General features: G+C 34.3%; 3 protein-coding genes across 4 annotated transcripts; 2 read left to right on the forward strand and 1 right to left on the reverse strand.

Moving 5' to 3' along the window:
• Positions 1–382: 382 nt before the first annotated feature.
• LOC112524226 (probable methyltransferase PMT2) lies at positions 383–5,983 on the reverse strand. Of its 2 annotated transcripts, none has more exons than XM_025133960.1 (7): positions 5,772–5,983; positions 4,189–4,855; positions 3,856–4,066; positions 3,141–3,432; positions 2,600–2,971; positions 1,158–1,235; positions 383–839 (listed from the first exon to the last, which is right to left on the reverse strand). In XM_025133960.1, the coding sequence occupies exons 2-7, from the start codon at positions 4,837–4,839 to the stop codon at positions 605–607; spliced, it is 1,839 nt and encodes a 612-aa protein (XP_024989728.1). In that variant the 5' UTR covers positions 4,840–4,855; positions 5,772–5,983; the 3' UTR covers positions 383–604. The 2 variants fall into 2 exon arrangements, with proteins under 2 accessions (XP_024989728.1, XP_024989729.1); XM_025133961.1 differs by having other exon boundaries at positions 4,189–4,847; positions 5,772–5,941.
• Positions 5,984–9,955: 3,972 nt separating this feature from the next.
• LOC112525571 lies at positions 9,956–16,219 on the forward strand. Its single transcript, XM_025135755.1, has 10 exons — positions 9,956–10,296; positions 11,374–11,465; positions 11,791–11,898; positions 12,037–12,119; positions 12,429–12,562; positions 13,809–13,858; positions 14,011–14,103; positions 14,233–14,324; positions 14,828–14,934; positions 15,990–16,219. The coding sequence occupies exons 1-10, from the start codon at positions 10,048–10,050 to the stop codon at positions 16,029–16,031; spliced, it is 1,050 nt and encodes a 349-aa protein (XP_024991523.1). The 5' UTR covers positions 9,956–10,047; the 3' UTR covers positions 16,032–16,219.
• Positions 16,220–22,388: 6,169 nt separating this feature from the next.
• Positions 22,389–24,194, forward strand: LOC112526091 (putative NAC domain-containing protein 94). The gene is made up of 3 exons (XM_025136480.1): positions 22,389–22,572; positions 22,688–22,992; positions 23,397–24,194. The coding sequence occupies exons 1-3, from the start codon at positions 22,389–22,391 to the stop codon at positions 24,192–24,194; spliced, it is 1,287 nt and encodes a 428-aa protein (XP_024992248.1).
• The last annotated feature ends 228 nt before the right edge of the window (positions 24,195–24,422 follow it).

A 24,422-nucleotide genomic window follows, 5' to 3' on the forward strand; every position in this document is an offset into this window, starting at 1 on the left:
GCTTGATCTGGAAAATGTCACAATTATTGCAGAGACTATATCATTACAATAAAATCGACTTTATACAATGCCAAATATGTCTCAAAAGTGTAAGACACTTTATTTCCAAAGTGTAGCAAAAAACTTGTTTAGACGTCCAAAAATGTCTTATTAACTTACTGTAACAGCTTTACATATGACACATAATTGTTTGGTCATATAAACTTAAGTCCTATAAAATAATCAGTTTAGATATATAAAACATATCTGGGATACTCAATTTGTCTAAAGCTCAATCCTTTGTGCAAGTGAACCCTAAACCCTGAACCATGAACCAGTGTACGTAAATGGTTGTTCTTTAAATTATGCCAACTATCGGAAAACGATGAGGGACAAAAGATGGGACTTTGGAACAAACCATTTCTTACCATTAACTTAAAAGGGCTTTTGATTGTCTTACAGTACAACAAACAGATATCATATAAGGCTCTTAACTAATGGTAACTCAGCAACTAAAGAACATAGATTAATCGACCCTTTGCTATGTATGAACCTCCTAAAAGGTGATACAGAGATTGCATGGAAAATTTGACGAGTTACCGTTCTGAAGTCGGATTTTCGGCGATTAGCGCGAGGACGTAGAGTTGTTAGATCCAACCACCCAATATTGTTTGACGGCAACTAGAATTTTCTCGGGGATCAAGGGACCGTCTTCGTGATCTATCAGTTTTGTATCCCATCGCATTGCCCCAACAATGTTTTTTACCTTCATGAGTACATCGACTTCATCACGCAGTATAACAGCGCCTTCTGGACGTAGTATTCGATCCATCTCTAGAAGAATGTCGTCAAAATTACATCTGCATAAATTTCGTTCAAAGATTTACGGATGAGACCAAGAATGTGAAAGACGACCATATTTTACACTTTGCAGCCGACTAAGGCCAACCATAAGCTGGCTTGTTTTTTGAGCGTATTAAAAAAAATCCAGTTTCATTAGACATAAGCTAACTTTCTGAAATACTAGTTCAAATAGTGTTTGAATAAGCTATAGGGTTTTTTTCCAAAAAAAATTCGATTATGCCCATATTATTTTTCTATATGTCCTTTTAGGTAATTTTACATAGTCATCTGGCTTATAAGCTAATTTTTACCAAACATGAGTAATTTCTACTTACCTGTCCTTGTATAAACTGAATAAACCATTAGCATGAATGAGATCATACGTCCGTGGGTATGTAGAGAAAGCTTCACACCTGCACAATACACCCAAATAAAAAATCTTACAAAAGCTAGAAAACATTGCATTAATCTCTTAGAACTCGGATTTGATATCAAATGAAGTTATTGTTTGGATTTGAATAGCTTTACGTTTGATTGGAAGTTATTACGATTAAGCTTAAAATCGAGGCTCAAACCATGCTTTAAAACCAAGACCGGAGCAGCCAAGTTGCAAGCTTTTGTCTACAATTAGTTCCAATTTCAAAAAACCGAGAGTTTAGATTGGTTCCCATGGACCTTTTTTTGATTAACCTGCAACTCACTACGCGAGCCGACTAATTCCAGGGCAACCACCCGCTTCGCGGGTAGCTTGGAGTCACCGCATTTGAACCTCCATGGCCACAAGGGAATTTTTATTCCTCCTTGGATTCAAATCTAGGACCTCTAGGCACTTTTGATCTTTGGAGCCCAAGCTCAAACCAATCAGGCACCACCCTTTTGGTTGGTTCCCATGGAATTCATTCAGCATGATAGGGAAAGCCAGACAGAACAGAACAGGACAAAACAAAAAATTGTGGTCCCAAGTTTGGAGTAGACTGGGACAGGACAGGACATGACAGGACTGAGTAGGACAAAAATGGATTTTTTTCCCCCACCAATATAGGTGGAACAAAAAAGAGACTAGATAGATCAAGATTGGTAAATTACAAAACTACAATATTTGGCATAACTTTTATGTGGAACAAGCCTATTCCACCCTAGCCTATGGAACAAGGTGGAACGAACCTATATTTTATCAATATAACCTTAAAATAAAACTAAATTCTCTTCTAAAACATCAAATGTGCATCACTCTTTACATTTTACTTATTGTATTTTATGCTCTTTACATTTTCACTTTCCTGTCCTCAAAATATTATTTTTATACGGTTTCTATATTGTGATTAATTATGTTATTTATTATATAATAATAAAAAAATAATATAGAAAGGGTATAAAATAAAAACTGGAAACAACATAAGTTTTTTTATTTTAGTTTCATTTTAATCGTCTTGACAAAAACTTTCAAAAGATATATTTTTTGTAAGAAATATTTTTTTCATTATAATTTAATAAATGACTAAATTAATCACAATATATAAACAATTCATTAGAGGTATATTGGTCATTTTATTTGTTTTGTCCTGTCCAGTTCTGTCTTACCAAATGCTGTACAATTGTTCTGTTTAGTCCTATACTGTCTGCATACCAAACGCACCCTAAAGGACTAGTTACTCGGTCTTGGACTGCACCAATAGTGTAATATTCATCGTATATAATGTATGAAAATTCAAGAAGCAGTTATTGATCTTGTGAAGCCCTTACAACCGAAAATAAATTTGTAAGACGACAATCATACCAGTCATGATAGATGCCAATAAGTCCACGCTCGTATATAACTCCAAGAGTGTTCTCTGCCAAAGTGGGAACGACGTTCATAACCCATAACTTGGGAGAGTCAAGAGCAGCAGCAAACCCTCCAAAACCAGCATTCATATCCATGATGTTGCGATACCTTCCGGAGGCAATGATTCGATTGATCCTTTTGTAAGCATTTACATGTTTCTTCCATTGTCTGTTATCCTCCATGTACTTATCTGCAGAAACTCCTGGAATGGATCCAGAAGCAATTCGTGGTGGGATAGCATTAAGCCTTTCAGGGAACGGCTTGTATTCCACATCCTCTGCCTTTGAATTGGTAGGAGTTACACATTTCTCCATATTCTTGTACCTAAAACACCGAATATATAGTACAATGGGTTGATTTTAGAATCTAGAAAAATTAAGAACAATTTTTGGATGAATTTCCACATGAATTTAGGGGTTCTTTGTTGAAAACAAGAAGCTTTAAGCTTTGAATCTTCAAAAAAGTATCGATAATAACATCAAGGTGATCATACCAGACATCATCTGGATCTTGGGAGCAATAYGTAACACCCGGAGCATYTTCTGTGGCACGRCATGMTTCSRGATTTAATTTCTTCTGCCAAATAGYAGTTTCTCCACTCTCRGATRTTTTCTCCCAGCATAGAAGCTTAGMAACCTYTTCRATACTCCTCTGTTCTTCCTCAAGATCCTCCTTTGGACGCTGCCACGATTTGTAGTTGTTTCTCCAATTAATTGGTGGACCCGAAAGCACCCAGAAGCCACCAGGTCTAAGAACTCTATCAACTTCCATCATGTATTTCCCATCTACACACAGCAAAATCCAGAAAGAAAAATCAAAATCATGAAGCCATCAACAAATTAACTTCCCAGCACCCACAATAAGAGTCCCTTTTCATGATTTTTTGTTCCATACTTCCATGAGATACTAATTGCGCGTATAAAATAAATATCTAGAAATAGAGTGATCGACTTCTTGAACCATCGCCATTTCACTTTTCATCATGAATAAATCATCATTCTAACAAAATGCAGAGAAAAAACACTACACATTGCAAGAATGAATGAGAATTGAACATAAAGTACCAAGTATTGTCCTTTTTGCATTTACATTTCCGCAATTTTGCCGAACATCAAATTGGTTTTTAGAAATTTGGCTAGTTTGCAACAAAGTCCAAGCTCAATAGTTCAAAAAGTCAATCACGCTTTGCAAATAGGGAAGGTTCTCACCATTTGATCCCCATGGAATCAAGCACCTTGAGCAGTGAGCCATGTCGAAAGCTTTAGATGGATATGGCATTTTTATTGAGCCAAGAACGCCAACAATGGCGGGTACACCTCTTTCGAGAGCAAACTGAACCTGAGCTTCATGATTATCTCTAGGTGCAAATGACATAGTTATAACATTTCTCTTCCAAAGGTATGCACCCCAACTTGCAACCTACAAAAATAAACTAACATTAGAAAAATCAAGAATGCTGGTTTGCTTGCAACAAAAGTCAAGTAAGATGGTTAGAAAAGTTAACCACATTTCAAGAAATATATTATATGAATCCAACGTACCCCACAACCAGTATCGAGGGCGGTCCTTACAGTCCCATTAGCAATTGGGATTACAGAAGCAAGTTGATCGATATAGGCATCCGCTCCTTGAGGAAACTGTGTCCCCCCACCTGGGAACCTAAATACGTTGCCCTCATACTGAATCCAGTTCTGAATAGCCTTCTCAACCGTCAATGCTTTATATGGTGCATTGGCAAAAGGAACATAATCGCGACTTTTAGGCCATGAAAACGGCGTTACATAACCTTTGGGTGCCGGAATCAAGCACTTCAACTTTTGTTCCTGAGGAGGACAATGTCTTTCTCTATAAATCATATCGTGTCTTGGGAACGTCATTGCTCGTTTCTGATCATGGCAAGGGGTATAATCGGTATAACGAGCAGAACATGGCTTAAAGTCTTTGACTTTTGTTCCTGACGCGTCAACAATCCCAGCATCACCACTGTGATGAGTCTCAAAGTTGAGATTTGGAAGAATGTTGCAATCTGCACCACCTTTGGTGGTCATCTCCAAAGCTATGCTATCTCCCTTTCCGAATCCACTCCTCTGCCATGCCCCCAATAGGTAGAAGAAACAACACAAACCGACAACTATAAATATAGTAACAGAACTCCTAGTCCTATTGTCTCCTGAATTCCCCTTTGTTACCATGATGCACCCTGAATTACTTTTTTCCAAATCAGCCAGTCAGTAAAAGAAACAATGAACCAATTGTTCAATTCATATAATTAAAACACACAATTGCACTAAAAGTCAAGAAAAGACGGATCCACAAGTGAATACACAATTGCACTAAGAGTCTGTTTGTTAGCAGCTTAATAAGCTTAATGGGACTCAGCTTATTCAGTCAGCTATACATAATTTTTTGGTAGTGGCTTAATGATATAGAAAGTGGCTAATTCGGTAAGCTTCTAGGGGGAAGCTTTATGTAGACAGCCAAGTTTTTTCCATCTATGAAAAAACCCTCCAAAACAAAAACCTTCTCAATCTATACAGACAGATTAATCCATACAGGGCTTAATTGAAAACCAACCAAACAACCCCTAAAAATAAATTGGGATTTTCATGACTCTATTAATGTGTCCCACTATATTCTACCAAACCTTGGATCCCCCTAACCATCCTCACTATTTTTCGCACCCTTATCAAAATGATTGACCAAGTTCTAATAACCTAACAGACAGTCAACCTAACTTATTGAATCAGCTTTGCAGCAAGCATCAACATAATGTAATGTGTCTGCAATGCAGGATTCATGGACTCCCATTCTATTCATATAGGTCAAGCACTATATAATCAACTAAATATAACCAACTAAACAAAATTAGCAGGCTTAAATCCAAATAAGTGCTCCTTAAATTTTGCAAGGTAAAAGCTAAACACAGACAAAATTAATAGCTCATAAGTGCAATCCTACATTACAAAGTACCAACCACATAATCAAACCATCATGTATGAAAACGATAACGTCAACTAAAGTAGCAGATTTCAGGCAAAAATGAAAACAAAAGAAACCCATTTCCACAAACACCTAATAGAATTCGATAAAAGTAAAAACGAGAGAAGAAATAGTATCATCGTACCAATCGCATCAGGGGTAATGAAATTAAGGTGAAGGAGAAGAAGCTCCAAGCATAGATTGTGATTATAAGAAAGTTGGTGTTGTGAAAATTAGATCAGAGTAGCGTAGATCTCCTTCCCTCTCATACGCACGATCGAGAGCAGGGTTGCGACCAAAAAATCTGGAAAGAGTGGGTTGGGATCACGATGTGAAATAAAATAAAAATTCAAAAGAAATTGAGTCGGTGGGTGAGACTTGAGAGGGTGCGTTAAGGACATAAAACGCGTTGCGAATGGCTAAAGACTAAAGTGACAAAGCTGTCATAGTTGGACATGGAGCATGGACCCACACCTCAAAGCCTTTTACTGTCCTTTTATCCCCTCCTTTTAAATTATTTTTAGATAATATCCGTTCTTAATTAAAATTTAATAAGTATAGCTAATCCTCTAAACTAGCCATTTTAGGATTTAATTTTATTGAGGTAGTGTTTGTTTTTTTAAGAGGTGTTCAAGTTTGAAGTCTGATTTTATTTTTTATTTATAAAATATGGTTTTGAAGTATGAAATCTGGATAAGTAATATTGTTTGTTTTTATATCTGAAATCTGATTTGGTCAAACTATTATAAAAATAAAAGAGATAAATATTTTTTTACAAACGTATAAAAGATAAATAATTTTTGCTAACAAATCACGTCTAGCCCCAAAAAATGAACCATTTGATAGAGGGCGGATTATGATTAAAAAATATTTAGGGATACGTCTACCAAGTGATAAACATGTTCAAATATATATAAATGTTGAATGTTATTAGTATGACAAAATACTCCATAAAGCCGATAACCAATAGAAGAGATTTCCGCTCTCATAAAATCACACAATTTCATAAAATGAAAATCGAGAGAGACGATAATATTTTCTTTTTAAGTATCAAATATAGTTAAAAAAAAAAACTAGTTGTTTATCTGTTTATTATTCGACAGAATATTTTACAATCAATAATAAGCATTTGGATTAACGAATAAGCCGCAACCAAACAACTTTTTATAGCTGAACGAATAAGCTATATCCCTTGTACAACCCATTAAGCTCCTTCCGAATGGCCCCTAAATGGCACATCGATTTCACCCACATTTTAATAAAAGTAAGTAACTACTGATACATTAATTATTTATAAAATAAGTTTAAAAAAATGTGTTATGGGTCAATCTAACCTAACTAATTTGTTGACAAGCAATAAAAACTTATTTAATTTGACTGGAACCTGGTTTAACTAATCAGCAACCTGCCGGTCGGATTTTGGCGTTTATACCTAAAAGTCATAATAACATCTTATTTGACCAAACACTAAGTTAGGTTTTATTTAATTCTCCTCCCACCAGTCTGACTCGATGTAACTATTAAATCCTTTAAATAATAGTTTGATGTTTGACATTGTACCAATATCAAGAAACCTTGAAATGAAGAGAGATTAATTATATATGTAACGATAATATAACATTATTGGTTGATTATTGGACATAGAAGAACATACAAGTACAAAAGTCATGCATTATGAACGAGATATATAAAATAAGTATCTAAAATGATATTTAATATAGAAACGATATGAGTAGACGATCATAAGCTATCGATCTCGCTGTTTGTCTAATTGGAAAAATAAATATCGTAAAGATTATAAACTATCGAGAAACATAGGGACTAACTGAAATAATGAGTCTCCCGATTTATGGAGGTTCATTATTAATTGCAGCTAAAGCTACGTAAATCAATAAGGTGCACGAAGGAAGGCAGCAGCAGTGGCTTGATAATTTGTTCTGAAGAATGAATTAAAAAAATGTATGTATCAACAAACATCAATTAAATAATTAAATCGTTAGAGATACATGAATATTTATATATATATATATATATATATATATATTACATGAAAATTATTTATGTGTGAAAGCCAAACTAATGGCAATATGTCTTATCATACAAGAATGAACCATCACAACAGCGAGTGCCCAAATATAGAACTGGTACATGTTGTTGAGACCTTTGCATCGTGTGGAGGGTGAGTGGTGGCCCATACTATACTATATGACAAATTTGAGATCTCATGGAAAGTATATTTGTGATGTGTATAGACGGATGTGAAGTTTATGTGCATAACTATTTTACAAAAGGCGTTCTTTTATTCTATTCACATGTTTATATGCATGAGACTGTGCTATTCTTGTAAAAAGTACACTTTGGTATCCTTGATACCATGCATGTACTCCATGTTACATGCCTGAAAACCATTATGTAACACCCCTAAAGTAGTTGTAAATTTAAATTAAAGAATAATTACATAAATGATACTTTGATAAATAGAATCACCCAAATAGTGGGGAGGATGTAAGCGTTTCCAATCAAAGTATAAGAATGGTAGCTAACAACCTAATAATTTAAACCAACTAGGTAAATATTAACATGGAGTGTCGCTACGATCATCAAAAGATTTCTAATCAATATGTAACGCTATGAATCTCCAAAAGTGTCGTCCCAAAATTAACATGTTTTGACTTTAGATGGTCCAAAATGTGAAATATATGAAATAAAAGCGTTAAGGTACTAAAATACATTTTGTTAGCATGTATATGGTTTTATAAAAGTGTCGGATGAACTCACAAATTAGGTTTTGAAGAAAACCTAAAAACATAGCAAAATGAGAAGGAAAATGTGTAGATCTTGATTCTTCAACCCCAACTCTTGAACTTTGATGAATGCTACCACTAAATGTTCCTTAAATGCACCCAAACTCGGACCTAGGGTTTTCTTGGGAGTTTTTAATTGGGAGAGTGTGGTGTGGAGTAAATGAGGAGAATAGGCTTTAAATCTTGACTTTAATGCTATGTAGTGAAATGTGACCCTAGGGTCACTAACCAAAGGTCGACTGCTACCTTGACCAAGCTTACAGTACAATAATTGCGACCCTGGTCTTGCGAGGGTCGCAGGTTGCTAAGGTCGCAAGTTCCCAAAACCAACACCTACCTACACCAAGTGCGACCCTTGCCGTACGACCCAAGGGTCACATAACCCAAACTGGTGTCTAAAAATTGTCTTAGATCAAACTTTTTTCAAAGGTCAAACTCTAAGCTTAAACCACCAACATAGAATTAGACATACAAAAGTAACAAAACTAAACAACGAGCTTAAACTCACAAGGACTTGATTAAAATCTTAATACTTGTGCTATGAAGTTTCGAGTGTTACACATTATCTTATTGATCACTTTATTAGTTGACTAGTAACGTGTATATCAGAGATATATAATATTGATAACGACCAAGGAAGAGATAAGGTAAAGTTAGGGGCCGTTTACCAAACGCTTATTGGATAAGCGCTTACCGACATGAATAACCACCCTTACTTACCTTATCGTGTTATGTTATCAACCATCAAAAAATGGATTTTTGATAAACGACTTTTACTTGGTAGGCGCTTACCGGGTAAGAGTTTTCTCTATCAATTACCGGGTAAGAGGACTTTTTTTCTCGTTTATGTAAGTTATTTTAAATTAAATATGTGAAAGACCATACATGTTTAAATCTCAAACATTTTCAATAGACCTAAAACCAAAATGAATTTAATTTAATACAAAAAAACCACAACATCATATAAGAATTAATAACTTGTAACAAAAAAAATCAATATAATCCAAAAAAACTTAAAGTCACATGTATCAAAAGATATCAAGTAATATAAAACCATATCGAGTAATATACAAAACTTATCGAGTAATTGTATTTTGACTTGACATCCAAAATATTATGTATTAACATGCAAAAAATAACAATTTTAGATTATAAACTTAGTTAGGAAATTCTGAATTACCGTTTTAGTTGAAATAAATAATATACATATATGTATGTGTGTGTGTATATATATAATTAATTAATTAATATATATAGCGGGTACATGACGGGGAGTACGATATCCCCTCTCATTCCCATCCCTGGTTTGAGACAAACAGGGATTCCGTCTCCATCCCTAATTAAGCGGGGAATCCCGTCCCGGTTGGGACGGGTGGACCGGATTTTCCGACGGATTGGGGCCCATTCCCATGCGTATATGACATGCTTTTGAGGATGTTTCGTGAAATAAATTATGCAAGTAGAGGACCGAAAAAGTACAGAGACCGATTTTATAAATTGATACAATTACAGGGACTGAAAAAGTACATATTTAATGTATAATTGAAACTTATCTTTTCCAAACCCCTGCCTTATCTTGGGAGCAGACTGAAGTAATCGGAAAACGCCTCTACAACAATGGCAGTGACGATTACCACCGGCACCTCATTGCTCTCTCAATCTTCATTAATCCCATACTCTGTAAAACCATCGAAAACCCTTATTTATTCATCTCACAGAGTCTATCATAGCGGGGTTTTAGCATCGCCATGCCTATCAAATCGAGCTTTGAGGTTTCATCACGCGAATTACAGAAACAGGGAAGCTTTGAAGAGAGGCCTCTCTTCGGTTTGCTTTTATGAGAATAAGGATTCTACAAACGGAAAGGTGATTTGTTTTTTCTTGAAATCGTTCTTAGGTTTATGGTTAGAAATTGATACTTTGAAATTTGAATGAGGTGTTAACAGACTGCTAAACCTTGTGTTGGATTTTATGGATTAACAGCAGAAATAAAACAAAATCGTATTTGTATGGGATTCAGGCCTTGTTCTATTACTGTTTTAATTCAACAACGTCGGAAATCGTACATTCTTAAATTTAGGTTATCCTACATCCCTCGATTAGATTCCAGTTTCCAAAACTTGACAACATTAGCCATATCTGTAATGGTGTTAATCTATATCGCTTACATAGTTACATTCGTCTTTTCATCAATATGTATGTATGTATGTATATATATATATATAGGGAGGTTTATAACGAGAACAGGGTTAAAATATGAGAACATGAGAAAGGCCAAATAGCATGTGATTTTACTCTTGGTGGTGACCTAGGTCACAGCCTCGCAGGTAAGTTGCCCGCACACCCTTGCTTGCATTGAACGTGTTCCGTGATAGCATGTGATTTCGGTAAAAAATCACATGCTATTTGGCCATTCTCGCTTATTTTGACATGCTAATGTTTATATATAGTTAGGGGTGCCTCTTTTCGTAGCCAGTTTTTTGGGAATTCGGATGGAAGACACTTTTGCATGGTATGAGAACCCATGATGTATCCACTTGGCCCTTTATGCCTAAGCTGCTGATATCTACAAATACTTGTGATGGAATAAAATGGATTCTATACAAGTGAGATTGTTAGGCTTTAGCACATTGCCTCAATTTTGCAGTAAAGCCTTTTATGTGACGATCCCTTTTTGGCGAAATTAACTCTACCATGGGAATGGAAGGAGCAGTCTTAAAATTTCTTTTTGTTTGTGAATATCCTAATATGCTATAACAACGAATGTCCTATCTGAGGTGGATCTTCCATGTGCCTTCACTTTTAAGAACATTATAATCTTGTTTCTTGAAAGATAGTCAGATATTGAATGGACTAACAACTCTGTTTGGTCTTTCTATAAGTTATGTTAGGTTGTTAATTTGCACATTTTTATGCTGACCCTTACGGTGGAACGGTCTCTAGGAAACTGTTGTGGAGTGGCCAATCCTGCAACGATGGGATGTACCATGGGAGTGGTATACAGTTTCACTGACCTCACTTGCTTGTGGATTAAGGTGTTATTCTAAGCTCAACCAATGGATATGCTGCATGCTATCTTTATTGCATGAGTCTTACTTTCCTTATAAACGGAACTTCTCGCATATAGCTTGTATATGCAAAGTATTGTACTATAATTCAAAAGATTTGTTTCGTCAATAGATGAAAGTTTGATTACCTTGATCAGTATTACATGGATATATGAAATATTAGTTGTCATTAATCCGGCATTTAGACGTTAAAAGTTCCAGTCTCCCTTCTTTGTTTATCTTTAAGAAGTTTTATCTTTATTCTTTTTTCAGTTCAGTATTTTCCTTGTGAAGGTGATATTTGCCCAGGCAGTTTTGTTTTGACAGGGCTTGTAGAGGCAGCAGCTATACCGTACCTTGGCTTTCAAATTGGAGAATTAAGTCTGGATGACAAGGCGGAAATTTTGTTTTTTGACCAAGCGTATGATTTCTTTATTTATTTTCGTCTGTGTGAGTTTACTATTTTGGGTTCTTCACTTGCACCTTTTCTTTTACCAAAATTTCCTTTTGTACTTCTTATTGACGAAGGTTTAATTCTCTGTTTCTTTATGTTTTTCAGCTTCACAACAGCTGTTGTACTTGTAACGCTTTATAGTGTCACCAACACAAGCAAAGAAAATCCTGACGACTTATATCGTTATGGTAATTAGCAAAGTTCTGTTATAAAACTTGACACTCTTTAATTTTATGTTAAAAAACTTATTTCTGTCATTTAACTCCTGTGGTTAAATGAAAAACATAAAATAGGTAACCATCCATACCCTAGTAAATTCGGAGGAATGGCTTTATTTCCCAAGATTGTCATTCCTCATCATACCCATTTCCTTTAAACGAATCAAGTGCCCCTTGGAATAATGGTTGACTTTTGAGGTCTAGTTTTCCTTGTTATAACCACGTTGCCTTTTGTGTTCATTACAAGCATATTGATTTTGTCATTTAGTTACATTACAGATTGGAGGGATCCTTTCGATCTTCAAAGAGGATGGCTATTGTGGGCTGGAATTGGTCTTGTTGGAGCCTTGGTTACTATCTCACTTGCAGGAGTAGCCATGTCCTTGTTCAGTGGTGAGGCACCTCAAAGAGAGGTCAGTGCTTAATTTATATTATTAGAAAGTCTCTTTTTTCCCTATCCCCAGAGGCTGGCAGTTGGCCCATCAATAACAAGGTTGTGGGGTACATGGCCGGCTAGGGGGTTTTTGGGATGCCAAGTGTTTGTGCTATATAACAAAAAGAATGTTAGCATGGGATGATGGGAGCGGTCCCAACTAACTGGGTAGATATGATATACAAAATCTCCTTCATGTATAGACACATTTAAGCTATGACTCAGTACTCACATATATGCATATATCTGTTTTGTGTTGCCATTGAGAGAACGCTCTTAACGCATAAGTGGAGAGACATACACACATGTTTCCTTATTCAACTGCAGGCCCACGATTCCATATTAATCCAATATCCAAGATGTAGTCGCTACTTGAAGGTCCCTATGCAGTAATCAGTACAGTGCTCAAAGTCAATGAAAACACAGCAAGAAATTTACCCAAATTAGTTAGGGCAGGCAATGCTCAAAACCAACAAAGAGAGTTATGTGAAAACTGAGATACATGCTTAAAAGCATTAAGCAACTTGGCAACGATATGGAGACTAGGTCCCAATTTAGTTAGGGCATGCAATATGATGATTCACGTATGCCTGGAGGAATAGAAAATAAGGTTAGGGGTGTTTTAGTAAACAGCCTTGCTCTTTAACAAAATGTCACGCTGGAAGGAAGCGGTTGGTGGCAAATAGTTTGTTGGAAGTTAGTTATACTACCATAGATGACTGGGTATAAAAAGAGTAGCTTGATTGTGAATAGTCATTGGAGTTTCTTTTCTAATTGTAAATGCTAGAGAGCCTTGAGGGTGTATCTATTTTCGTACCAATGATTTTAACCCACTTATGACCCCAATGAAGAGAGGCAAACGTTTGCATTTCTATTTATACGACCTTGGTCTAGTTTGGGTTTTCAATTTTGGGACTGTGATGACCGATGAGTTACTATTGTAAGCTATAATACTCATTTGTTAGTGTAATATTTACTGTATTGACTTGCCTCTGGCTTGTAATTCAATTGGCAAAGTGGTGGGGTGACTTTGCCCAAATACAAGACAGGTCCTGGGTTCCATCACAGGCTCCCCCTGCTAGCCTCAGCCGTTGAGTGAGCCAAAAAATGCCCCCTCACGTTGGTGTCTTGGAGGCAGGTCCCGTATGGGGCCGGTTGGGGTCGTTGGTAACCAACTTTTTACCCAAATTGACTGTGTTGACTTGATTTTGTTAACTTGGTTTCAGACTGATGCTCTTGTTCGCTTACTTCCATTGATCGGATCCTCAAGTATCAGGTGCATAACACAGCAGCCTTTGATTCTTTCAATCTTTCTTGGTTTTAGATAGTTGCTAAATAAGTCTACCACTGCTATGTTGTTAAGTATATTTGGATATTGATTTTTTTAATGATCAAAGACAAATGAGCTTCTTTCCCTCTCTTTTGCAGCACTGTTTGCCTGTTGGGCATCACAGGTGTCCTTGCTCCAGTTCTAGAAGAGAATGTGTTCCGTGGCTTCCTTATGGTGTCCCTTACCAAGTGGTATGGTTTATCTGTTTTTTCCTTTGACAACTGATATAAGCCTGCCAGTAATCTGTTTATATACAGAATACACACACACACACATATATATATATTTATATGCGCACTCATATGTATGTGTCTTTGCAGGGTGCCCACACCGATCTCTGTCCTTATAAGTGCTGCGGTATTTTCAGCTGCACATCTCACTCCTGGGGAATTTCCACAGCTCTTCATACTTGGTCCTCTTTCCGTCTAAAACTCAACTTACCTCAAATGAAAAAAGAAATATAATTTTGTGATTCAATGTTGTCTTTAAGAAGTATAAGGTAATGTAGGTTCAATGGTATATATTTGGAAGGAAATACACATTAAGGGCCTGTTTGTAGCACTTAATGAGCTTAATGAGACTCGCAGCTTTTTCAGTCAACTATACATGACTCTTTGGTAGTGGCTTCATGATATAGAAATTGCTTATTCAGTAAGTTTTTAGGGGATAACTTTATGCAGAAAGCCTCCCAATTAAAAAACATGCCCCTTCCATTTGCGAAAAAACTCTCAAACAAAAACCTTCACAAACAGATTAATTTACACAGACAGCTTATCCATAGAGAATATAATAGAAATTCAACCAAACAGCCCCTAAATGGGACCTAGATCCTTGTCTCTCTTTGAACCATATGAACTAGACCATTAACTTAAAAATTATATAAATCGAATGCAACTAAAATTTATACAAATGCAGGAACTGCTTTGGGGTTTTCATATGCCCAAACTCGCAACCTTCTCACTCCCATAACAATTCACGCTCTGTGGAATTCGGGGGTCGTCTTGTTGCTGACCTTCCTTCAGGTAAGTTTCCAATATTTGGTTTATCACTCCATGAAATTGCTTTGGTATATACTTATTGAATAGCAACTGACAGCAGTTTAAGAAAGTGTTGCACCATTTCTCAATTATCGTTTAAGACAACAACTAAATCTTTTAGAATTGAATCAATATCCTCAATTTTTTACAATGATGGTAATAGGAACATAGATAACTTGTACTTGAAAACACCTAGACCCCAATGTATGGTACAGTTGGTTTTGCAGTAGTATGCTTGCACAAACTAGTATGGGAGTCGCAGTTCCTTTGGGGTGCGTTTGGTAAACTGGACATAACAGAACAGAGATTCACTGTTCCACGTTCAACAAGTTTTTTATGTGAACAGGCAGGAACAAAGTGGAATAGGCGTGTTCCACCTCCACCCCATGGAACAAGGTGGAATAGACCTATATATTACCAATATAGCCTCAAAATAAAACATAATTCTCTTTTAAGACATCGAATACGCTTCCCTCTTTACGTTTTATTCATTCTTTACATTTTATTTACTATATTTTATGCTCTTTAAGCTTTCACTTTCCTGTCCTCAAAATATTATTTTTATATGATTTCTATATTTTGATTAATTTATTTACTTCTTTAAATATTAATAACAAAAAAGAACAATATAGACAAAGTATAAAATAAAAATTGGGAATGACCTAAACTTTTTATTTTTGGTCACTTTAATTGTTATAAAAAATATTTATTTTATTATAATTTAATAAATTACATAAATTAATCAAAATATATAAACAATTCATCAAGGGTAAATTGATCATTATATTCTGTCTAGTTTTGCTTTACCAAACGGCGAATAACTGTCTTGTATTGTTTTGTCTTGTCATATCCTATCCGGATACCAAACACACCATTGGGATTCGGCTGCTTGTGGGAACTGAGCCCATAAACCAGCCACCTATTAAGAAGTTGTGTACTTGATTTAATTCTGTTATTAGTATATCAATGTTTTGTTATCTAAAATAAGTGGTAGAAGATTCATATTTTTTTTTCTTTTTCTTTTTCTTTTTTGCTTGTAGATTCAAGGATATGACATCAAGGAAGTATTGCAGGTGTCTTGATAGACTGTGTACCACCAATCCAATGTGGATCTTTAGAAAAACAGGTGCTGTAAGTTTATTCTCTATGCCATGGAAGTAACTGAAAGTTCATAAACATTGTTTAAATGTATATATTATAGTTTGCTGCCAACACTAAACCTTTTAATTAATTTATTCTGGAAAAAGAGAGAGATCCAGAGTTTTGTACCAGAAGGTGTTCGAAATGGTAGGTCGTGTTATAATATATCTGTGCAAAAAGTTGATTAGTGACAACCTCAACTGGCTTCATACAAAACCTGCCTCCAAAGACATAAATTTGAGGGGTGTGTTTTTTGGCCCACTTAAATATTACGTTTGCTTAGAAATTATTTTTTAAAATTTTTCCTCTTGAAGAATATTTTTTTTAAAAATTGTTGATTATTGTAACTAAATATGAATACTAGAAAATTTGTCACGCTAATTGGTAATTTTATATATATGTATAAAAGATAATGTTTGACAAGTGTAATTTTTTTTTTATTAATTAATAGTTCTTCAAATAAAACTAAGTTTGGCAGTTGTAGAATGGTTTGGTGTAGAATGATTATAAGTGGTTAGAACGATTAAGAGGCTTTCATGATATAGTGCAAAATGAAATATAATTGCTTGGTAATTGTTACAAAATCATTTAAAGGGTTTTAGAACCATTAAGAGACAAATTTTTTTTTTTGCCAAACAAGATTTACCTCTTAATAATTCAGAGTCTGCATTTTAATGAAACTATTAAGAGATAAACAAACTAACTCATATTTAACTAATAATTAAGTATTTGATTAAAATCACTCTTATCGAACTTTTTTTATTTATGAAAGAAATATAACTTGATTATTTATATAATGTACAAAAACAATTTATATATTTGTATTTGATTTTTGAACAACTAAATCTATTTGATACTATTAATAATAATTAATATAATAACAATATCAAAATAATCATTATGATTAATAATAATTCAAATAATTATTAATTACTATTAATTAATTACAAAATTTTGAAGAATGTGGAAAAAGAGTTTAAAACTTGTTTGAGCACTACTTCAAGTAAATAAACTGATGCAATTGGAAGGATATTAACTTCTATTTATTCATTATCTATGTCAAGAAAATTGCAATCGCAGTTTATAAACCACTCACGAGACCATCGAGATCTTTGACATAGCTCCTCCTTTTTCTCGTCTGAGGGAAAGAAAGCAATTGTAACCTTTAATCCGTCGTAGACCTCACCATATCAAAAAAACATGGTTTTTTCAGTACACTCAAAAAATAAATTAATTTATGTATGTATGTATGTTTGTCGCAAATTGTTGAATACCCGATGTTATTATCTATACCACAGATCATGTCCAAGTGTTATACAGATAATAAATTAAAACGTAACTAGAAAAACATAAAATATTGTCTCAATATTCATAATTATGAGATAGTATAAAATCTGGATTAGTAATGGTTTTGATAGTACCAAGGAAAAGAAGTTAAATATTAGATGTGTTTGAATGGGTTGAAAGCGAAGAATTTGAAAAAAATGGATGCATAAGAAATAGAAAATGAAATAAATAAAGAGTGCACGTTTGGGAACCAAAACCAAGGTCAAGGGTTAGACAAAAAGGGTTCATAACGAGGGCTTATTTTTGGAATTTTAACCCACTTCCAACTTCCCAAGATCACCATTCTTATTTCACTCCATATATACCCTTTTCATACTTAACATGTACATATGCTAGCTGCAATAAGCCATATATTTTTGTACGTCTCAAATAAGCAAATGAGGTTCTGAAGAAAAGTCAGGAAAATCTGTATTGATTTTAGAAGACTCGAACTGATGATTTATGAGGTGGAGTTTCAAAGACATTTAGGAGTTATGTTGTAGGTTTTGATAATGGAATTTTATTCTCTTTTTTTTTTTTGTTGATCTGTGTATGAAAGGTTATCTATGGACTTCTGTTTCGTCGTTTGAATCTTTATCGGGTTTTTAGATCTATTAGTGTTGCTTTAGATAATTTTGAACGGAAATGGGTAACTGAACTAATCATACTAAATCTTTTAATAAGATATAAGTCGTTTTCTTAAGGTTGCAGTCGTCTACGATGCCTCAAGGAGTAGCGAAGTTTTCGTGGAACCATCATTTTGTAAAATATTTTGAGTAGAATATTTTCTGGTTTCAAAAGTTTGACAAAATGGCGAAACTGGAGTTGGTAATAATTAAAAGAAATGTAACGGGAAAAAGAAATCATGGAAGGACATCAAAGGCGTGCAAAAAGGTATAAAACCACCAAATCAAGAGCGGGAGTTTTTTCATAAGTTTTTTGGGATGTAAAAAACCATTTTAAAACACAACTCCCTGTTTGATATTATCATAAACATATATAATCTGCGTGATATATACCTGTTTTTAATAATATTTATGAGAGGAGTCTTTAATAATTTAATATTATCATAAACATATAATCGACATGATATATGTATAATTAAATTATCGTATTAACTAAAGTTTTTATGTGAATAATTTTATTACATTAGTTTTTATAAAATATAATATAAATGATATAAACGAAAAATGGTGAAAATCCTAAAAAGGTTAAAGAAACAATGAAAAACACAAAGAAATGTTTTTGCGATAATAGAAAAGTTGAAGTTTTTGGGTTGTTTAATTGGCGTTGACGTGATCTTTCCTATCACGTATGCTCTAACTAAATGCAAACCGGTTGTAAAATATAAAAGCAGGCAAGCAAACCAAAGTGTTTGTGTCGTATAGAAATAGCAGAATTCCCCTTCCAACCTAAGTCTCTCGATTGCTCTCTCGCATAGTTTCTTCAATTATGCATCACTTCAGTTTGTTCTTGTACAACGACACTACTACACAGGTCTCCACTCTTCTAGTAGTCTTGAGGACGACGATAAAGATCTCCTCCAGCAAATGTGAGCCCGCTTCCCTCAGACATATCCTTCTTCAAATGGTGATCATGTACTCTTCTCGTCTTCTTAAACAAGAGTTTGATACGATCATGTCATGAGCTATAGCCAAATCCAGGAGCATATACGACCTCCCTCATTCCTTGGAAAGACAACCTCCCCTCATTGGCTCCTTGATAACCATATGTACCCCTTCCCTAGTTCTCTATATGTCTTTCGAAGTCGCCCCTGTAAATACATGTTGATTCTCAAATAAGCCTCCCACCATCATACAACAGTATTAAAAAAAAAAAAAAAACCCTATAACAAACAAAGAGGTTTTAAAAATAAATAGCATATGATATAGTTAAAATGCCCCCTTTTGTGGTTATATTGAAACCACCCACTAAGTAAACATTGGTAATTAGCGATTGCAAGAAAATTAGCAAAATCAGCAAGGGTAACATCACTTGGCATAATTGCTTTTCAAAGTTATAAAATTGATGAAATCCATGTACATACTTTTCTTAAATATATAATTGATGCAAATCCACTTCATTTCTCTCTTTCTAACTCCTTAATCACAATTAACCCTTTGTTTAATTAAATAATATTAATTAGGCTGATCACCCCAAAAATAGAATTATAAATCTGCTAGCTACATATATATATATATATATTCTTCCTTATTCCATCGCCTCGCCAAGATGCTTATAGTTTTTTTTGGAGTTTTGAAGACACTCGGTTGACGAGGTAGCCTTGTGAACATAACATTTATCATGACAACTCGACATGTACGACTTTATCACAAAAATGAATCTCATACCTTTTTTTTTCTCATTAAGGATTAGTTATATATACCTCGTAACATGCAACATTATGATCATATATTATAAGTTAATGCTCGAGCAATCCCCTTGTAAATTAGCGAATCATTCATGTGTTCTACTATACCTACGGCTTAATGATTTCAGTTGGACAACCTAACAAGTATATAATAGGACAAAAAGAAGTAACAAATCAAATATTGATACATATATCTCATATATATAATCAAATCAAGCTCCATACTAATTTACAAAAATTAACATAAACATAATGAATCTTAATCGATGCTAAGGTTGTTCCTCCTTAGCATGTTGTATGTGAGATTTTGAAGAGGACCTTCAAAGTTTATCAAACGATTTCCAAAACGATTTCCAAAACAATTAGAACATGCTTATATATGCCATGCTCATTCTTAACATGTCTCATACCCCATGGTTAATTAAGATCAAGATGGTGGATGTGCACTGGAAGTACACATATGTAGCTAGGTTACATCTACATTCTACTATACCATGCATGATGCATGTATATATACAAATATAAATCAATATATCAGACCTAATTCTGTAAAGAAATAACATGAAGAAACAAGGGGTGAAATAGTAATTGACCACATAATATATAGTACATGATATACATATAGATATAGATATAGTCTTTGAGATAAGCAGTAGACCATTGAATAGAGGTTTAAAGAAATGAAGTGGAGTAGCAAATTGCATGTAGCGTATGACAGCAGGAGGAATCTTCACCGGTCCAAATGGCTCTTATAAATATTCATATAATCCTGACAGGTCAGTGGAATAGAAGCTTTCAAGGAATGGAATGGAAGCTGCATTCTTCGATACTTCAATTAATTAAATCAAGATTCTTTATTTAATATAACACATTAATTAACCCTTCATGACTGTGTGTATCTGTGTGTGTATATACATACATACATACATATATATATATATATATATATATATATGTATGTATGTATGTAATTTTGAGCTTTTGCCGCTTTCCAAAGTCCACATTTACACATGAATCAAAAACCCCAAATGAAGCTTATTAAACAACCGCATTAATTGAACACCCTTAATTTTCTTGGAATTTTGTTTTGTCTTTATCTGCTCATCATTATTATGTATATTTCAATTAAATTAATATATAACGATTTATTACTTTCATGTATGTATTTTTTGAGATTAAAATGAGAAATTAAATGGATAATAATTAAGTAGTTATTAATAACTAATTAATTAATTAATGATCGAGATCATGATCCCAACAAACCAAACTAATCTCTTGAGATTCATCAATTAATTTGGAGTTACTAAACATAACCCCAAAAAGGGTTGCATGGATATATGCATTTTAAGAGTCTTTTTCTCCCAAAAAGACCAGGAAATTAATTAAGTCTTCAAATAAATGGTTTCTTTAATTACTTTTTGAAATTCAAAAGTTTCTTTTAATTAATTTATAAATTATTATTAATATTGTACCCTATGTTCATTATTTTATCATCCCGTTTAATTTTTTTTCCAATTCAAATAAACAAGTTTCACATTAACAGGTTCTTTAAGATGGAAATGCAAATTAGTTGACGGACTTAAAATAAGGCATGTATATGTTTTGCTTAATCAAACACTACAATTAATTAAATTAAGTTTATAGGACGCCACCAATTTCAAAGCGTTTTAATAAACTGTTTTATAAGACCAAAATATAAAAGGTGCTTTCTAAAAGCGTTTGTAATAAGTTTATAGGATGTTTTTGTGCATTTTAACAAGGTTTTTAGAACATTTATAATACAAAGCATCTCATAAGATATTCTATATGGCACTTTTAAGAAAGTGTCCTATAAATTAACTCATATTTTTATAAGATACTTTTTCGGATATTGTCTTATAAAATAACTAATATGACGTTTTGCATTAAAAATGTCCTAAAAAACTTGTTAAAACGTTTTATGAACTTATTACAATACATTATAGTACTCTTTATCTTTGGTCCTAGAAATTGAGTCCTATAAAACAGTTTATTAAGACGTTTTGAAATTGATAACGTCCTATAAAGATAACACTAGTTTTAATATTATGAATATTGATAAATAGTTAAAAATAATATATAGATAAAAGCTTCACCTAGTTTTCCTAAAGGAAAAAAAAAAACAGATTAAAAATCCATTATTGACTTAGAGAGAGCGTTTCTTGGTAGTTGTTTTTTCTTTCTTTTTGGAAAAAAAAAAAGTTGAATAATCCATCTCTCTCGTACTATTTCGGGGTTATACAGCGATATCCTTGCAAAAACCAGTTTCTTTAAGGTCACCTGAAAAAACGGCTGATCCTTCGGAGGCAGAACCCTTTTCAGGAAGCATATCTTCATCTTCAAATCAACTAAACTTCCCATTCACTTTCATTTCATCTCTCTTGTCCTCATGCTTCTTGCTCACTTAACCCTAAAACAAGAAAACCCTAGTTTCAACTTCATATCTCTACACTGATCACCAACTTTAATCCTGATTTCCTTCATTGGTTTTGTTTAGTTCGATCAGCTTTTCTTTTAGGGTTTCCAGATCTAAGTGAAGAGTTAGGTTTTTCTTTCTGTTTTCAGAGCTAAAATAGGTATCATAATGGAGGAGAGAAGTGAAAATGGTGAGAAAATAGAAGAAATCATGTTACCAGGGTTTCGGTTTCATCCTACGGACGAGGAGCTTGTTGGGTTTTATCTAAAAAGGAAGATCCAGCAAAGGCCACTCTCCATTGAACTCATCAAACAATTGGATATCTATAAACATGATCCATGGGATCTGCCAAGTATGCTTCATTTTTTTTTTCTTCTCATCATTTCAAGATTTAATTTGTATAATCCTTTCTGCATGAAAGTTGACAAGATTGTAACTTTTTTTTCCTTTTCTAAATCAATTTATAGAGTTGGCTATGACGGGAGAGAAAGAATGGTATTTTTACTGTCCAAGGGACCGGAAATACCGCAACAGTGCACGGCCGAACCGTGTGACAGGAGCTGGATTCTGGAAGGCTACAGGTACAGACCGACCGATCTACGCTTCTGAAGGTTCAAAATGTATTGGCTTGAAGAAGTCACTTGTGTTCTACAAAGGAAGAGCTGCGAAAGGGATCAAAACTGACTGGATGATGCACGAGTTTCGGTTGCCTTCCCTCACGGATCACACGACTCCTAGCAAACGTTTTCTTGAGAAAACCATTCCTGCCAACGTAAGTATTTCAGTCCTTTATCGATCTTTCTAGTTATATTTACCATCCCAGTAAATTGTGATGACAAGAAATCAGGTTTGATAAACTCAATGACCACAATTGTTGTGTATGCCTTGAATCGAATCCTGGATAGATGGGATATTTCACCACATCTCCCATGACCTCAACCACTACGCCACAACCCTAGTGGTTTCCTTTCTGGTTATATTTCCAGCAAGTAGATCACATTTATTAATTATCATCTAAGAGCATTAGTTCTTATATAGAACTCTCAAATAAGATTAAAACCTAGTTTCGGGACATTGATCTTATGGATCCATATTTTAGTTCTTCTTGTTGACAATAACACCATGTAATACTATTTCATCATTTATTAAGCTTTTTTTTGCTTCCAAAATCTGCAGGATTCATGGGCAATCTGTAGAATATTCAAGAAAGCAAGCTCAACTGCACAAAGAACCCTATCTCATTCTTGGGTATCTCCAATCTTGCCAGAAACCACTTCATCTGATCACAACATCCTTACTCAACATGGCATATCTAGCAATGACTTTCAACATTCATCCATCACTAGCTTCTCTCCTAACATGGACCATACTGGTAGTAACAATATGCCTGTCTACAAACCTTTTAATATTGACCCAACAGTACCTCCTACGGTTACAACTACGAACAATAAACCCCCTCAAAATAATTCCATTTCAAGCAGTGAGGACCTTAATTATTCCACAAGCTATCCCTTTTTGTTCCAAGAACCTAACTATGGTTCTAAATCATCAACAGTTGATGCATCATCTTTGCTACTTAACATCCCTAATTCCATCTTTGGAGATTTTGATAAGGCGTCAGCAGAAGGCTTGGACTACATCACTAATGGGCTGCACCATGATCATCATCAGCAATATAATTACAATGGCTGCTGCTTTTCAATCACTAACTTACCTGTTGAAATACAAGAAAACTGTGTTCAAGAACAAGAAGGGACAGCGAGCATGACAACGATGAAGGGTCCAGGTCCCACCACCACCGAGACAGTCGACACGCATTTCGAGGACCAGTGGGGGAGATCAATATCTAGTGGTGGGTACCCTTTCATGAGTTTGCCATTGGGGTTGCAAGATGCATGGAAATCTAGTTTTCTTTGTGATTCTTCTAGTGAGATATCATCTAGTTTTTCAACTACTAACAAGTGCTATATATAATTAACTGATTAATTAGTTGGTAGTTAGTTAAGGGTTTAACATAGAATAGAAGCACTCTTTTGATTACCTTGTTTTTCTTCTTGTAGTTCAGATTTCTAAGTTTTGTTTCAATCAATCAAGTTCATGTATTTTAAGGACTTTTTGAAGTTCAATCAAAATATAATACTAATGTTTAGTACACATCCTCAATCATGATTAATTTGCTTTCATTTTAATGTAATATTTTCA

This window comes from Cynara cardunculus (genome assembly GCF_001531365.2).
Source record: "Cynara cardunculus var. scolymus isolate 2C chromosome LG 13, CcrdV1, whole genome shotgun sequence".
In the NCBI taxonomy this organism is placed as follows: Eukaryota; Viridiplantae; Streptophyta; class Magnoliopsida; order Asterales; family Asteraceae; genus Cynara; species Cynara cardunculus.

Excerpts from the sequence above, each read along its gene's own strand:
- LOC112525571 (XM_025135755.1), top strand. The coding sequence starts at position 10,048 with ATGGCAGTGACGATTACCACCGGCACCTCATTGCTCTCTCAATCTTCA. Across the intron at positions 11,899-12,036 it reads ATTTTGTTTTTTGACCAAGC|CTTCACAACAGCTGTTGTAC; the intron begins GTATGATTTCTT and ends TATGTTTTTCAG. Across the intron at positions 14,325-14,827 it reads TCCACAGCTCTTCATACTTG|GAACTGCTTTGGGGTTTTCA; the intron begins GTCCTCTTTCCG and ends ATACAAATGCAG.
- LOC112526091 (XM_025136480.1), top strand. The coding sequence starts at position 22,389 with ATGGAGGAGAGAAGTGAAAATGGTGAGAAAATAGAAGAAATCATGTTA. Across the intron at positions 22,573-22,687 it reads TGATCCATGGGATCTGCCAA|AGTTGGCTATGACGGGAGAG; the intron begins GTATGCTTCATT and ends ATCAATTTATAG. Across the intron at positions 22,993-23,396 it reads AGAAAACCATTCCTGCCAAC|GATTCATGGGCAATCTGTAG; the intron begins GTAAGTATTTCA and ends CAAAATCTGCAG.